This window comes from Mobula birostris, chromosome 6, assembly GCF_030028105.1.
Source record: "Mobula birostris isolate sMobBir1 chromosome 6, sMobBir1.hap1, whole genome shotgun sequence".
NCBI lineage: Eukaryota > Metazoa > Chordata > Chondrichthyes > Myliobatiformes > Myliobatidae > Mobula > Mobula birostris.
Genome location: NC_092375.1, coordinates 51,365,827 through 51,383,868, shown reverse-complemented (window position 1 = coordinate 51,383,868; position 18,042 = coordinate 51,365,827). Strand labels below are relative to the sequence as shown.

General features: G+C 39.7%; 1 protein-coding gene across 1 annotated transcript in view; it reads left to right on the top strand.

Moving 5' to 3' along the window:
* Nucleotides 1–306: 306 nt before the first annotated feature.
* Nucleotides 307–18,042, top strand: part of cybb (cytochrome b-245, beta polypeptide (chronic granulomatous disease)) — a 40,207-nt gene continuing 22,471 nt past the window's right edge. The window contains exons 1-7 of the mRNA XM_072260489.1: nt 307–351; nt 8,497–8,592; nt 8,683–8,793; nt 9,398–9,482; nt 11,241–11,380; nt 12,974–13,155; nt 17,883–18,012. Coding sequence (XP_072116590.1) covers nt 307–351; nt 8,497–8,592; nt 8,683–8,793; nt 9,398–9,482; nt 11,241–11,380; nt 12,974–13,155; nt 17,883–18,012 — 789 coding nt within the window. The remainder of the gene's footprint in view (nt 352–8,496; nt 8,593–8,682; nt 8,794–9,397; nt 9,483–11,240; nt 11,381–12,973; nt 13,156–17,882; nt 18,013–18,042) is intronic.

The window sequence follows — 18,042 nt, the reverse complement described above, 5'->3', positions numbered from 1 at the left end:
TTTTCTGAGTTTATTTCAGTTTCCAGCACCTACAGTTTGATTTTCTTTCTGCTACATACAGAATTATCTAGTGTTAACAAATATTAGGCTATTTGTGCAATAATAAATCAGAAAGAACTCAACAGATCATCACATTACTCACCAATGCTTTTGCCTTGTATCTGCATTAAGCAAAATAATTAGATTTGACCATTTAATTTCATACTGAATACGGAAGTATATTGGGTAACTTCCGGACAAGCTCTCACTTCCTTATATACTTGGTTAAATTAACTCAGACACAGTGAATTGACACTCATTTTGAATATGGGAAACTGTCTGGTGAATGAGGGAGTCTCCAGCTTTGTAATTGTAAGTACTGCAATTGTTAAATCAGTGGGGAAGTGTTTGAGTATATTGCTTGCTGGTATATTCTTCAGGTTAAATTACTTGATTACCAGTTTTAGCACATTGTGGGCTATGGAATCAATTTATTTTCAATCAAAATATAAATATGAGAGTGATGATTTTGCTGATTAAATGTTTTAAAAGCTAACAGTGGTAAATTAAACTAATATTAACTCTAGCTATAATTTTTGATGACTTTAAAAGTAATGCTATATTTTTAAATGAGCATAAATATAAAACTGGACAAACTACCAGCGATAGTCATAAATTTAGATGTCCATTCTTCAGAAACTACGCTATTTCGAATGATCACAAAGAGAAATAGTTATAAAATTGCTCAGAGTGGTGTTGTCAATTAGGAATAATTTCCTTGCAATGTTACTTTAGCTAACTGCATGCATATTAAATATAGATTCAAAATATTTTCTTTAGATGTAGTGTGCTCAAAGTAAAATTGATTTAATAAGAAATAAAATGAAGGTAATTGCAGCATTTTTATTTAGGTAAGGGGATTAAGTTTTGCATTTGTTGTTATATTAGTGTATTTATTTTTATTATCTTACTTTATAGAATTTATATTTTCTTTAAAAATATATGACTGTTAGTATAGCAGTTATATAGCTGATATAGTAGCTCTAACAGCAGAGATTGAGTTGAGTTTCACTAAAGTGACTCCAGACTTGGGTTAAAAGGTTTTTAAAAAATTCTGAAGAAATTACATTTCATAAAACAAAATCTGTTCTCCCAAAATACTTTAAGGGAAGGAAATCAGCATTTCCTAGTCCATATGAGACACAACTCATGAATCTCACAGAATTTTTTGAGGATGTAACTAGTAGAGTGGATAGGGGAGAACCAGTGGATGTGGTATATTTGGATTTTCAAAAGGCTTTTGACAAGGTCCCACACAGGAGATTAGTGTGCAAACTTAAAGCACACGATATTGGGGGTAAGGTATTGATGTGGATAGAGAATTGGTTGGCAAACAGGAAGCAAAGAGTGGGAATAAACGGGACCTTTTCAGAATGGCAGGCAGTGACTAGTGGGGTACCGCAAGGCTCAGTGCTGGGACCCCAGTTGTTTACAATATATATTAATGACTTGGATGAGGGAATTAAATGCAGCATCTCCAAGTTTGCAGATGACACAAAGCTGGGCGGCAGTGTTAGCTGTGAGGAGGATGCTAAGAGGATGCAGGGTGACTTGTATAGGTTAGGTGAGTAAGCAAATTCATGGCAGATGCAATTTAATGTGGATAAATGTGGAGATATCCGCTTTGGTGGCAAAAACAGGAAAACAGATTATTATCTGAATGGTGGCCGATTAGGAAATAGGGAGGTGCAACGAGACCTGGGTGTCATTATACACCAGTCATTGAAAGTGGACATGCAGGTACAGCAGGTGGTGAAAAAGGCGAATGGTATGCTGGCATTTATAGCAAGAGGATTCGAGTACAGGAGCAGGGAGGTACTACTGCAGTTGTACAAGGCCTTGGTGAGAACACACCTGGAGTATTGTGTGCAGTTTTGGTCCCCTAATCTGAGGAAAGACATCCTTGCCATAGAGGGAGTACAAAGAAGGTTCACCAGATTGATTCCTGGGATGGCAGGACTTTCATATGATGAAAGACTGGATGAACTAGGCTTATACTCATTGGAATTTAGAAGATTGAGGGGGGATCTTATTGAAACGTATAAAATCCTAAAGGGATTCGATAGGCTAGATGCAGGAAGATTGTTCCTGATGTTGGGGAAGTCCAGAACAAGGGGTCACAGTTTGAGGATAAAGGGGAAGCCTTTTAGGACCGAGATTAGGAAGAACTTCTTCACACAGAGAGCGGTGAATCTGTGGAATTCTCTGCCACAGGAAACAGTTGAAGCCAGTTCATTGACTATATTTAAGAGGGAGTTAGATATGGCCCTTGTGGCTAAAGGGATCAGGGGGTATGGAGGGAAGGCTGGTACAGGGTTCTGAGTTGGATGATCAGCCATGATCATACTGAATGGCGGTACAGGCTCGAAGGGCCGAATGGCCTCCTCCTGCACCTATTTTCTATGTTTCTATGTTTCTACATGTCCTCAGAGAAATAAGCTTAATTCTTAATTATTTTTGAAGTGGTTCAGGGACTATCCTTATTAAAATTGTTACATAGAAAACAAATGTGTTGCTTTGTATTGGGAAGATGCCTCTTCAGGGTAATTAGAGTGGGGCAGTAATGAACAGCCTCACCAGCAATGCACAGAGAATGGAGCTATTGTTTTGAAAATACTCCTATATTTGATTAACATTACTACTATACCACACTGCAGTGTTTAAGAGCTTTATTTCATTAATGTAATAATTTGATTTGGACAGGCTTGAAATTTATTAAAATGAGTGCTAAAACTTTGGTTTTGTTAATAACAAGTGTAGCTAAAATAACTGATTGCAGAGCGAAGAAATTTACAAAGTGAAACAGGAAGTTGTTCTATTTTTATTCTACTTGCGAATTCTGAAATTAGCTTTTGTATAATCGTTTCTGATGACTTGATCATCTTACACAGGTGTTTAGAGTAGGAAGGGTAAGGGATGACTCCCCACAGAAGTGTTAAAAGGGAGTCTCTAACCATCTATTCATTGACACTACCATTGCTGTATTTCCTATGATCATCTTCCCTGGGGTCATCGTTGATCAGAAATCTGCAACGTAAATTCCATGTCTTCCTGAGTAGGTCATTCTGGGTCTTCTTCAGCGAGTGAGTCTCTTCCTCATAGACTCACCACTATCTACAAGATACAACTGAGGAGCATGATCTATTTCTCTCCCCTTGACTGATTGAGCAAAACTTCAAAAAGTTCCACACCATCCAGATTGACACTTCAGTGTGTATCCTCTACAAAATGTATTGCATGTACCAAGGCCTTTCCAAAAACAGCTCCTAAAAACATAGCCTCTACTGCCAAGAGGGACAAGTGCAGCAGCTAGGTGGGTACACTCAACAGCCAGTGGCAGTACCATCATGGGAAGACTGCAGTTTTCAGGAAGGCAGCTCATTACTACTTTATCAAGGGCAATTAAGGGTGAATAATGAATGCCAGCCTTCTCAGTAGTGCCTAGATCCTGAGAAAATGAATTTTAAAAGGGACAGAAAAATAATTAATACAAAAATCGATGTCAGAAAGTTGAGCACTCACCATAAAAAATGACGGTCCTGAATCCTAGGTAACTGTTAAGCAGGTTGATTATGTCAAGGTGATTACTTAATCTCAATTCTTTTAATAAAGTTTGATTCATTTTTCTTTGACACATCGCCTCATGTTATGTTTTGCTTCAATCCCACAGTTCTCTTAGAACAGGATTCTATGCACAGCATAAAGTTAACAGTGCATTTGCCACTTAGAATGGAAACAAACGTCTTACAGTCAAACTTCTATTCTCACACTATTAAACCATAGTTATTCCCAGGGCTGATGCGACTTTTCTAAATCTGCAATAAAAATCACAAATTTTGGTAGTAGTTATTTTCTTCCCAATTATCATCTGCATCAGCACTATTAATACTTAATCCTTGCCATAGGATATGGTTTAACAGGTATGGGGTTGTCCTAGGGACTGGCAATGAGAGACTACAGAAAGGATCATACACTTTCAACTCACTTGCCATATACTGCCGCCAGGATTCAAGCTCTAGTCTCTGAACTCTCTCATTTGATCACTTTGACAAAAGAACGTCCTGTCGAGAGGAGATCATTGATCCATTTATGTATTTTAAGAAACATGACAGGATTTGGGATTTTACACAAACTCTACAAAGGCTCGTGTGATTTGCTACTAGGATGCACACCAAATGCAAGCACAGTACTCAATAAAATTCACTCTCCATTTCAAACCTGTTTTGTATTCCTGAGTAACACAAGATGCTTGGTTTTACTGCTTATTAAGATGAAAAGTGGCTTTTGTTGTGCCTGTTGAATCTATGTGATTGATATAACCATGAGAAATTCTGTAGATGTTGGAGATCCAAAGTAACACATTCACGATGCTGGAGGAACTCAGCTGGTTAGGCAGCATCTATGGAAATAAACAACAGTTGATGTCTTGGGCCAAGACCCTTCTTCAGGACTGGAAAGGAAGGGGGAATATGCCAGAATAAAAAGATGGGGGCGGGGGAAGGAGATGGAGGATAACTGGAAGATGACAGTTGAAGCTTGGTTGGTGAGAAAGGTAAAGAGCTGCAGAGGAAGGAATCCCATAGGAGAGGAGGGTGGACATTAGGAGAAAGGGAAGGAGGACAGGATACAGGAAGAGTGATAGGCAGATGAGAAGAGGTAAGAGACCAGAGTGGGGAATAGAAGAAGAGGGGAAAGGGTGAGGAATTTTTTTTACTGGAAGGAGAAATTGATGTTCATGCCATCAGGATGCAGGCTATCAAGACAGAATATAACATGTTGCTCCTCCACCCTAAGAGTGGTCTCTTCATGGCACAAGAGGAGACTATGGAGCAACAAATTCCTTTGAGGGTATTCGGGCTCACTCCAGCAGCTCAATCAGTGGCAGGAGCAGTGAACAGTGAGGTTTCTCACAGGTCGGCGACACTTGTTTAAAGATACAGAAGGGACAATCTGGGCGGCCATTGTTGGGAATAGGCCAGTGGTGAGAGTAGGAGTGTCAGGCTTTGACTCAAAGGAGGCTTCGACTCAAAAGAGGCTTTGGCTCTGGGTAATTTCCATTGAGGTTCCCTTTTTTCTCTTACTGTACCTAGTACAGTAAATGGCCATTGTGTATTCTTCATGCAGGATGTTGGAGCCCTGGGAGACCCAGAGTCTCCCAGGGGACTACATCTGTGTGAAGTGCATCCAGCTGCATCTCCTTGAAGACCGTGTTAGGGATCTGGAGCAGCAGCTGGATGACTTTCGGTTTGTACAGGAGAGTGAGGAGATAATTGGTCAGAGTTACAGGGATGTTGTCACCCCAAAGATGCAGGAGTTGAGTAGCTGGGTGACTGTCAGGAGAAATGGAAATGTGAATAGGCAGTTAACACAGAGCATCCCTGTGGCCATTCCCCTCAATAATAAGTACACCGTATTGGATACTGCTGTGGGGGATAACCTCCCAGGGAAATGGCACAGAGACCAGGTTACTGGCGCTGAGCATGGATCTATGGTGCAAAAGGGAAAGAGGGAGATGAGGGGAGCGGTAGTGATAGGGGACGCAATAGTCAACTGAACAGACAGGAGATTCTGTGGACGTGAATAGGACTCTCATATGGTATTATGTCTCTCAGGTGCCAGCGTCAGGTACATCACGGATCATGTCCACAACATTTTGGAGGAGGAAGAGGAGCAGCCAGAAGTCCTAGTACACACTGGTACCAATGACATAGGAAGGAAAAGCAAAGAGGTCCTGAAAAGAGAATTTAGAGAGCTAGGTAGAAAGCTGAGAAGTAGGACCTGCAGGGTAGTCATTTCTGGATTGCTGCCTGTGCCACGCACCAGTGAGAGTAGAAACAGGATGAATTGGCAAATTAATGTGTGGCTGAGAAGCAGGCACAGGTGGCAAGTCTTCATGTTCTTGGATCATTGGGATTTCTTCCAGGGGAGGTATGACCTGTTCAAAAGTGATGAGTTGTACCTGAACCCGAGGGTGACCAATATTCTAGCGGGCAGGTTTGTTAGAGCTGTTTGGGAGGGTTTAAACTAATTTGGCAGGGGGGTGTGAACTAGGATGAAGGGACTCAGGATAGGACGTATGGTAAAAAAAAAAGCAAAGATAGCACGCTGTCATACTGTCAGGAAGGGCAGGCAGATAGGACACAATTGCAGCCAGCAGAGTGAGTATCAGTGCATTAGGGATGCAGAATCAAAAAGGGTAGCAAATACAGTACTCAAAGTGTTATATCTCAATGTACGGTGTATAAGAAATAAGGTGGATGATCTTGTTGCACTATTACAGATTGTCAGGTACGATGTTGAATCGTGGCTGAAGGATGGTTGTAATTGGGAACTGAACTTCCGCGGTTACACATTATATCAGAGGGACGGGAAGGTAGGCAGAGGGGGTGATGTGGCTCTGCTGGTAAAGAATGGCATCAAATCAATAGAAGGATGTGACATAGGATTGGAAGATATTGAATCGTTGGGGGTTGAGTTAAGAAACTGCAAGGATAAAAGAACCCTGATGGCAGTTATATACGGGCCTTACAGCGGTAGCTGGGATGTGGACCACAGATTACAATGGGAAATTTAAAAAGGCACGTCAAAAGGGCAATATTATGATAGTCTTGGGGGATTTCAACCTGCAGGACAATTTGGAAGATCTGGTTGGTAATGGATCTCAAGAGAGTAAGTTTGTTGAATGCCAACGAGATGACTTTTTAGAACAGTTTGTCATTGGGGCCTACTAGTGGATCAGCTACACCGGATTAGGTGTTATGTAATGAACCGGAGACAATTGGGGAGCTTAAGGTAAAATAGCACTTAGGAGCCAGTGATCACAATATGATTGAGTTCAACTTGAAATTTGATAGAGAGAAAGTAAAGTCTGACATAGCAGTATTTCAGTGGAGTGAAGGAAATTATAGTGGTACGAAAGAGGAGTTGGCTAAAGTAAATGGAAAGGAGATGCTGGCAGGGATGAGGGCAGAGCAGCAATGGCGTGGGTTTCTGAGAAAAATGAGGAAGGTGTAGGATAGATGTATTTCAAAAATGAAGAAATACTCAAAAGGCAAAGTAGTACAGCCATGACTGACAAGGGAAGCCAAAGCTAATGTAAAAGCAAAAGAGAGGGCATACAACAAAGCAAAAATTAGCGAGAAGATACAGGATTGGGAAGCTTTTAAAAACCTACAGGGAGCAACTAAAAGAAACATTCGGAGGGAAGGGATAAAATATGAAAGCAAGCTAGCAAACAATATCAAAATGGATAGTAAAAGCTTTTTTGAGTATGTAAAAAAATACATATGAGAGATATGAGAACGGATATAGGACCACTAGAAAATGAGGCCAGAGAAATAACAGGGGACAAGCAGATGACAGATGAACTAAATGAGTATTTTGCATCAGTCTTCACTGTGGAGGGCAAAGGGCAAACTGGTGTTCAGCTCAATATTCTGTGAGGTTTGCTCATCTCATTGCGGAACAGGTGCCATGGCTGTGGACTCATTTCCAGGGACTCTGTGGTTCATGTTTTGTGTGTTACTTGTTTACTTTTTTAATTATTGCACGATTTGTTCTGTTTTTCCATATAATGGGTGTTCGGCGGTCTTCGTTGTATGGGTTTTTTAATGGGTTCTATTATGTTTCTTGGTTTCGTGTCTGCTTGCAAGAAGACGAATGTCAAGGTTATATATACGCCTACACATACTTTGATATTAAATGTACTTTGAACTTTGAACCTTCTCCTTAGTAATAGAAACTATACTTACTTCTGCCCTCCGACACTCTCGAACTTCCAGCATACTGCTAGTGTTTTCTACAGTGAAGACTGACACAAAATACTTATTAAGTTCATCCATGGTTTCTTTGTCCCCCATTACTACCTCTCTAGCATCACTTTTCAGCAGTCCAATAGCCACTCTTGCATCTCTTTTACTCCTTATATATCTGAAGCATCTTTTGGTATCCCCTTTTATATAATTGGCTAGCTTACGTTCCTATTTCATCTTTTCTCTTCTTATTGCTTTTTTAGTTGTCTTCAGTTGGTTTTTAATGGCTTCCCAATTGTCTAACCCCTCCACCCACAATTTTTTGCTTCATTAGATAGCCTGTCTTTTGTTTTTATGCTGTCTTTGACTTGCCCCATCGGTCACGGTTGCGTCGTTTCCTCTTTAGCATACTTTTTCACCTTTGGGATGTATCTATCCTGTGCCTTCTGCATTGCTCCCAGAAACTTCTGCCATTGCTTTTCTGCTGTCATCCCCGCTAGGGTCCCCTTCCAGTCAGCTTCAGCAGCTCCTCTCTCATGCCTCTGTAATTCCCTTTACTCCATTGTGATACTGATACGTCTGACCTTACCCTCTCCCTCTCAATTTGCCGGGTGGATTCTATAATATTATGATCACTTCCTCCTAAGAGTTGGTTCCCTAATCAAATCTGATTCATTGCACAATCCCCGTTTTTTTTCTTTTGCAGCTGGTGTGGCTCGGAATAAATGCATTTCTCTTCATTCATTTCTTTTTCGTCTATGAAGATGGACAGAAGTTTTTTTACACACGAGAGCTGGTTGGGGTGAGTTAGTATGCCTTTGGAAGCTTTGGGCTGTGGTTTATTTCCTATAGATTCACTGGAACTCATGCGTGTTTCTTTCAATCCACTTAGTCTGCTCTGGCGTGGGCTCGTGCACCTGCTGCATGTTTGAATTTTAACTGCATGCTGATCCTGCTACCAGTCTGTCGAAATCTGCTGTCGTTCATAAGAGGATCCTGTGGGGTAAGAGGCTAAACGGCATCCTCAAAATTGTACAAAAATATTCTATTTTCACTATTTTACTGAGATTCCTCAGATTTTATGTCACATTTAGAGAAGTTGGGCTATACGGACTCTGACAATAGTATGTTTGATTGAAAATAGTAAAAAAAATAAGCTCTGTGAGATTTACTTCAGCCTTTAATTGTATTACTGTTATGCTGGTAGTAAATCAGCTACCCCGTAAAGTTATGCATCAGGCTGGATTGTGTAACGACTTAATGCCTCACCCACATGAAATTTGGAAATTACAGTTAAGATGCTCTGTTTATTCTTAAGGCACAGAACATAAGACAACACTATGCTGCACAACTCAGTGAACATCATAAAATACCGCAGATGCCGGAAATCTGAAACAAAAACAGGAAAGTCCATAAACACTCAGCAGGCCAGACAGCATCTGTGGAAAGAGAAACAGAGTTAACATTTCAAGTGCAATTGAATTGCTGCTTCACTTAGAAAGAATTCTTGGGTCCCTGGATGGTGGGAAGGGTAGAGGTTAAAGGGCATGTGTTGCGGGAAAGTGCTACAAGAAGCAGAGTGCATGGTAACCTCTCTTCTACTTTAGTGCTGCAGACACACTCTCAGAAGACAACTGGACAAAAACATCACCTTTCATAAACTGGTAGCTTACATGATTGCTTTGCATACAGGTAAGTTATAGTCAATTATAGCATTGCCTAACCCTTATTATGTTTGAGTTTTACTTTTTTATGGAACTGAAATCAAGAAATCAGATTAAAACAGTTTCAAGGATTATGTATATTTTCCGGTTAAACTTTAAATAGAATGCACTTAATTAGAACATTTTTGATTAAATCAATTAAAGAATATTGGCAGGGATTAATAAAATTTTCAATTAAGAATAAAAGGAGTGTAAGAAATGTAAAAGAAATGCAACTGCCACATCATGAGCAATAATTCAGATCAATGAAAAGATCAGTCTTGTCTGAACATTGCTGTGGATTATGATTATCTTTGCCAACATTAATATTCCACACCTATAATGGGGAAGAATCCTAAACCCTGAATGCAATTTTGGTGGGTCTGTTATGTGTTTGAATGTTGAAATCAGAAACTGTAGCTCTATACATTATGGTGAAGGATTGATAATATTATGACTAGTAATTCTGGTCCCTCATTTCAGATAATAAAGTGTTCAGGTCTGAGTTCTAGATCTCTAAACACAGATGAAAAAAGCTGTGACCTCAGTTGTAGTGGAATTCCATAACACCAGACACAGTTATCTGCTGTTTCACTACCAAGGTTGCTCTGTTCCTTGGTCTGAAAGTCAATACTTTTGTCCATTAACCCTTCAGATTGAATCACTGGAGGGAATGTTCGACTCCTTGGAGGACAGGAAGGAAGGAGGTTGTAAGAATTCTGTATGTTTTCTGGGGTCATTTGTTTTTAACTATCATCCACGTAATTACGATAATATATTAGAGGTTAAACCCAGTTTGAAGAACAGTTCCACTTCATAGCTCTGTTGTTGATGCACTCACCCCCTCCCCCTCAGTTGCACTCGTAGAACTCGGGAGGTAATTAGCCAATCTGTATTTCCTTTGCTTTTGGACACAAGGCAGGTTGTAATATTTCGATATTGATGGGTAGCCTCCAGTGTTGTAGCTGCATTAGAATTCTGTCTCATTTTCTGTCAGGATCCCATGAACGTAGTCTTTCATTGACATCAGTCGGAGAGAACTAAGTTGACCGATGTCTGGATAATATGAGAGTGAGGATCACAGAAGGCCAAGACGTATCACTTACTTTCTGGCTGAGGGTGATTCTAATCACCTTAGCCATGTCTTTTGAACTCACAACTGATCTCCTCCATCTTTGAGGATGGGAATGTTTTAGCAGATTCCTCCTCCATACAAGGCCACAATTGTTTATTAATGCATATGATAGGACGACTGACTCATAGAACCATCTTCATTCAATATTTGATATTTGATACCTCAACTTCCATAGCAACACAAAGAGAAGTAATCCAACATCTGGGTGCTGAAATAGATTTTTGGACCTTTATTATGGAAGCTCAGCCCATTGCCATAATGACTTAGGGTGCTCTGTTCAAAGAAGTTTAAATGGTTTCGTGTCCTCCAAGGACCTGTAAGGATTGCTCAGACCCCGTCACAGGAGAATTTTAGATGCTATAGTGAACATATGCTGGACTAACTTGAGTCAGATTGTACTGTTATAATTGACTGTGCTTGAGACTTTGATATATAAATGATAGAAACATTAAGTTCAGAACTGTATCATGAGCTGAATTCATTGATCATATATGCCCATTATTATCTGTTTAGTTCACACTGCCAATAGACAGACACATTGCTTTTGATGATCATGTACATAATTCAATATTATACAGGGATTAGAACAGATTATGCATTTTTCCTTCACAGCCATTCATATCATCGCTCATTTATTCAACTTCGAGCGGTTTATGGATAGCCAGCTGGGTGAACGTGGACAACTCAACACTATCTTGTCACAAATGGGAGGAAATGAAGGTTACCTGAATCCAATTCGATCCAACAATACGGTAGTCTTCAATTGTCTTTTGATACCTTAACAAAATCAAGGAAAAATCAATGTATATGCTGGACAAAAGGAAAATGAACTAGAGGAAGTAGTTCCTGAAGTCAATTCAGCAGAAAATGTACAAAGGAATAATAGGGCCTTTATTGGACTGCAATCTACCATTTCTTTCTTCTCAAGACTTTACATATATGTTTCGGTGGAAGCACCTTTTCAGACAGCCAGATAAGTGTATATTTCAGCATCTTGCTTTAGTTCTAATTTATATCAAAGTCCACACATTTGGCCTGAGACTGGCCAGAATTCACATTGTTTTACTTGGGCGGATGTGGTGGTTTACAGAACTGTAGGAACAAATATGCAGCACTTGATTCCACTTGTGAAAGCAGTGATGTGGCCACAATGTGCATCTTAATACTCACTAAAAAACTCCAGGTCACTGATATTAATTGATAGCTTGTCACTTCGAAGGGGATTAGAACGAAAATGCTTGCTCCTTGGTACTTGCCTAGAAATACATTCTGGGGAGCAGGAGCGAGCTAACTTCTATGATAATTTTAAAAAATTTTAACAAGGAATTTTGCTGCGCAATATGAGGCCTTTAAGGCCCACCATTCACATATGTAGGCCCCCTGGCCACCCTCAGGGTCGCTCGGCTGGCTGTCGTCTAGGGAAACAGCCCTTGGCCCCGCCAAACTGGGTAATTAGTTTGTGCGGATGCTATGTGATGTACCCCACCCCGCCCAAATAACAGACAATACACCAGATACGATCAAATGATTTAGAGTTTATAGATATTACTGGAACTATATAATTAATAGAGAATAAAATATAAAAGGAAAATAAAAGGCGCCACATTTATCAAAGTTCAATATCTTCGTGCACAAACAGTTGGAGCTCAGGACCCTTCTTCTTCAACCTGCGACCCCTCGGACCACCTCAAACAGCCGCCTGGGACCAACAATGGTCGTCAACCAGACGCTCCACATGAGTCTGTCTCCATCTCCTCTCCTCGCCGAACGCCCTCCTCCGGGTCCGACCCCGTTAGAAGACTCACAGCACCTGGTCCATCCTCTGTCTCTCTCTCCCGCCTTCTGCCTCCCAAAACCCCATACAATCTCTTACAGACACCCCACAGGCATAACAACTAACCCAATTGGTTCATTTGTCCTTTTATCAGTGGATAATCCAAAACAAACTACCAGCGCAAGAACTTTCTCAGCATTTAACATAACAAAGAAGCATTCCCAAGTATAACATAACAAAGAAGCCAATTTAATTAGCCTACACAGTAACATAAAAGACGAAACCCCCTTACACATATATAAGAAGCCCAATGGCTCCTATAGATAGCTGACAGGGACACCAAAACAAAAAAAAAAACACTACTGGAAAGGCCACCAGTACTACTGGTAGCGTGTCATCCAATTCCTACCCTCATCCTGCTTTGCCTTGCCGGGATGAATTAGATTGAATCCAGAGGAAACATTGTTTTTTTTTGTTATTTCTGCCCTCACATGCTGAGTTTTCCCTTTTGTTTTGCTTTTGCTATCTTTTATTCCAATGACTTGTCAACATGACAGTCTTTCTTCTCCAGAATCCTACTGAGGTGGCGTTTGTAACCGTGGCAGGCCTGAGTGGAGTAGCCATCACTCTGGCTTTGATCCTTATGATAACATCATCAACAGAGATTATCAGGCGATCATACTTTGAGGTCTTCTGGTACACCCACCACTTGTTTGTGGTCTTTTTTGCTGGGCTCGTGATCCATGGAGTTGGGTATGTAGCATATACATATATATATGGAGAATGAATAGTTTTTATAACAACTCAAGTGCTGCGTATATTTTAGTAAATCTCTTTAAAGTAACATATATAAAGCTGCAGCACATTTGTACTAACAAGATTTGTACTAACAAGTGCCAAAGATTTCTTTGCTGAGGAGAGTTGGCAGATCAGGATCCAGCAATTTTTTTCAATAACAATCTGAATTCTTATGCCATGTGTTAAAAAAAAGTAGTAGCTTTAGAGATATATGGCTACAGAATTCTTATGTTCTTATTTTTCACCAACAAAACAGATTCTTCAGCCCTCATTTTTGCTGTTTATGGCATCCAGTTATGAACAATTTGTTTCCTTTATTATCAATCGTGCTGTAAATTCCATGATTTTGGCAATGTCGTCCCAGACGACATAATTATCTTTAACTATAATTTGTTTGCTTTATTAACAAGAGTATCTTTAGCTAGCTGATATATGGCTACAGAATTCTCTACCCCAGTTATGCCACAGGATCATTTACAAATAAGGTCACTATCATGACTGTTATTGTACTGAGAAACACAAATCCTGACAGATGAGAGATGCTCAGCTAAGTAACAAATATAATTAAAGATAATTATGTCATTGTCTGGGATGACATTGCAAAAATCATGGAATTTTGCCATGATTTAACCAATATTTTCACTCAGTGCTCAGGAGCTTTGATCAGGCAGGAATTTAGTGACGGAATTGCAATATAAGAAAGAAAAGCAAACCACTTGGCTGCTTACTGTGAGTGAGCTGTTTGTGGTAGTGGAGACAGAAAGGCAGCAGGACTGTGATAATGTTACACAGGACTGTAGGTTGCACCATGAGAAGGAAATAAATCCATCACACTGAACCCTATCAAAGGTCAGTGACATAAGGAAATTAAAGCCTCTATGTATATCAGCTAGCTAAAGGTACTCTTGTTAATAAAGCAAACAAATTATAGTTAAAGATAATTATGTCGTCTGGGACGACATTGCCAAAATCATGGAATTTACAGCACGATTGATAATAAAGGAAACAAATTGTTCATAACTGGATGCCATAAACAGCAAAAATGAGGGCTGAAGAATCTGTTTTGTTGGTGAAAAATAAGAACATAAGAAATAGAAGCAGGAATAGGCCGTCTTGTCCATCGCACCTACTTCACCACTCAATAAGATCATGGCTGATCTGACCGTAGATTGAGCTCCACCTGCCTGCCTTTTACCCATACCTTTTAATTCCTCCACTATGCAAAATCTATAAAATTACAGTAGGTCTTAGGTATATTTATTGAAGTAGCCTTAGGCAGAGAATTCCATAGATACACTACCTCCGGGAAAATTATTTCCTCCTCATCTCCATTCTAATCTGCTATTCAAAATCTTGAAGCTATGTCTTTTATTTCTAGTCTCATCTGCAAATGGAAACAACTTTTCTAACTCTGTCTTATTATCCTTTACAGAATTTTATGTTTCTGTAAGGTCCTCTCTCAATCTTCTGAATTGCAACAATCATAGTCCCAGGCAGCTCAGTCTCTCCTCACAGGCTAAACCCCTTCATCTTCAGAATCAACCAGGTGAACCTCCTCCAAACCCAGTTTACCTTTTCCCAAGGAGACCAGAATAGCACACAATACTCCAAGAGCAGCCTCATCAGTTCCCTGTACGGCTGCAGCATAAACTCCCTACACTTAAAAACAATCCCTCTAGCAACAACGGCCAACATTCCATTTGCCGTCTTGATATCCTGTTGCACTTACATACCAACCTTTCGTGACTCATGCATAAGCACCCCCAAGCCCTTGTGCACAACAACATGCTGCAATCTTTCATTGTTTAAATAATAATCTGACCTTCCATTTTCCCTTTCGAATGGATGGCATCACATGTACCAATAGTGCAGTCTATCTGACAGACCCTTTCTTACTTACCTAACTAAGAGTTTTCTCTGCACTCTCTGCAGCCTCTGTAACATTTGCTTTTCCATTCAATTTAGTGTCAACAGCAAACTTAGATATCTTACACTTGGTCCTCTCTTCCAAATCATTAATGTGTACCATGAATAGTTGCAGCCCATCACCGACCCCTGAAGCATTCCGTTCACCACTGTCTGCAACCAGGGAAACCTATATTTATCCCAACTCTCTGCCTTCTATTGGTTGATTAATCTTCTATCTTTGCCAATACATTACTCCATCTCCAGGCATCCTTATCTTATGGATAAGTCTTTTATGTGGTACCTTATCAAATGCCTTCTGCAAATCCAAGTATACAACATCCACCTGTCCTCTTGAATCCACTAAGCTCATTACATCGGCAAAGAACTCCAAAGAGGACAACCCTTCCTGAATCCATGTTGTGTCTGCCTGATGAAACCGCTTCTCTCCAGATGTTTCACTATTTCTTCCTTAATGAATGCTTCAAGCATCTTCCTGTAACCAGATGTTAAGCTAACTATAGTCACCTGCCTTTTGCTCCCATTCTATTTTTAGACAATGGTGTGACATTCGCTGACTTCCAGTCCACTGGTACCTGCTCAGAGTGCAGAAAATGTTGGTAAATTATCATAAAGGCTGCTACTATAATTTCTGTCATTTCCTTCTGTATCCCGAAACACAATCTATATGGACCAGGGAACTTGTCTACCCTAGTTTTCTCAGCACTTCCTCTTTAATAATGACAATGGTATCGAGGTATTCACCTTCCATCACATCCATAATCTCTCTGGTTGGCATGAATACCAGCATGAAATAGTCATTCAAAGCTTCAGCTATTGCCGCATTACACAATATTAATTCCCCCTTCTCATCTTCCAAGGGACCTACTTTCATTTTACGCACCCTTTTTCACTTGATATAATTACAAAATATTTACCCTGTTTTTATAGTCTGGGCTGGTTTACTTTTATAATTTATCTTCATTTTCCTTATGGCTTACTTAGTGTTATTTTTTAAGTTTTACCAATCTTCCAGTTTCCCACTACTCTTGCCACCTTTGTATGCACAAGCTTCTAGTTTGATACCTTCTTTTATTTCCTTAGTTATCAAAGGTTGGCTTTCCCATTTTTCCTGCCCTTGTTTTAAACTGGAATTTTACTTTCTTTTAAGCACTGAAAAATCTCTCCTGTTTTTCAACTGTCCCACCATATAGCTTGTATTCTCAGTTAACGCTGGCCAACACCTCTCTCATCATGAGTAGTCTTCCTTGTCTAGGCATAATATATAATATATTTTGCCCATCTCATGCTCAGGACTAGATCCAAGATAGTATATTCTCTTGTAGGTTCAATACCATACTATTCAAGATATTTGACAAAGGAGTGTCAGTTAGTGCATTGAGTTGCAAATACTATAAGGTGTCACTGAAACATAACATTCTCAGAAAATGACAGGCAAATATGGAAAGAAGCTTGTTATGTTGCTCAGTACTAAGATGAGCTTGTTTTTTTATGAATTATGAATCTGTGAAATTGGAAGGCTGAAGGTAGTGAACATTTAAACAAATTCAAATATGAGACTGATTTGTATTTGGACAACAATGGAATCAAGGAATATGGAACCTGGCATGAAAGATGATACAAGGCTGAAAATGATTTTATTAAATAGAGGTCTAATGTATTTATTCAAGAGTGATTTCAGAAAGAGAGCTGGCCTTATTGAATTTGCCAGTATTACATTCCATCAGTAAATTACTGCAGTGTCAGTTTGCATTATGTGCATGGAACCTGAAATGGGCCATACACATTTAACCTTTAGATTATGAACAGTTGTTCTAAGGTGAATCATTAGAGCATAGTAGAACAACAATCATGTTATTGAATTTGAATCCAAAAGCCTAAGTTATTGATCTGAAAGCAAGAGACTGAATCTCGCTGTTACAGAGGTGCAGCTGTTAATGTGCTGCACAGCACCAGCAACACAGGTTCAATCCTGACATTGATGCTGTCTGCGTGGAATCTGCAAGTCCTTCTGGTGGCTAAACATGTTTTCTTTTTCCTTTTCCTCCCACATTCCGAAGACGTGATAGTAGGTTAATTGGCCATTGTGACTTACCCCAAATGTCAGGTGGCAGGAGAATGCTGATGGGCACATGGGAGAGAATAGGTTAGGGGAAATAAGTGGAGATATGAGACTGCATGAGATGCTCTGAGAGGTGGCATCAATTCAATGGGCTGAACAGTAATATGAAAATATAAGTTCAAGAATTTTTTCAAATCTGAAATAAAATGGAGGAAATATAATGTGTGAATCATCAGGTTTACGTGCATCTGCTGTTCTTATCTGGCCTAAAATTGATCCTTACTTCTTTCTGAAGTGCTTTAACCAATCCACTAAGGTCAGAGGCAAGTTGCTCTGGGAAATGAGTACTGGCCTCAGCCAGACATGCTCAGACCCCAAAGATAAAGAAATACATAGAAACAAGATCTAATTCATGACCCTAAAATTTGAAATCTATTTGACAGGATTAAAAAGAAAGTAGAGCAAACAATGTTTATATTTTTTACATTAAATATGGCTAAAAACCTTTCAGGGTTCTGGTGACCCTCCAAAAACTAATGACTCCCTTTTCTCATTTTAAATTGACAAATGGCAACAACAAAGCTTTTTTAAAACAGTAGACAATAAGTAATGATTTGTCATGCACCTGCACTTAATTCAAAAATCAAGCCCGATGCTTCTTTGAAACTTTCTGACAAACTACCTTTTCTTCCAGGCAAATTGTTCGTGGTCAGACAAATGCAAGTTTGAAGTGGCATAATGCCACCTTCTGCAAGGACAACTATTCACAGTGGGGGATTGATCCAAAATGCCCTGTGCCTAAGTTTTCTGGGAATCCACCAATGGTATCTAAATATTTGTTCACTTTTAGTATA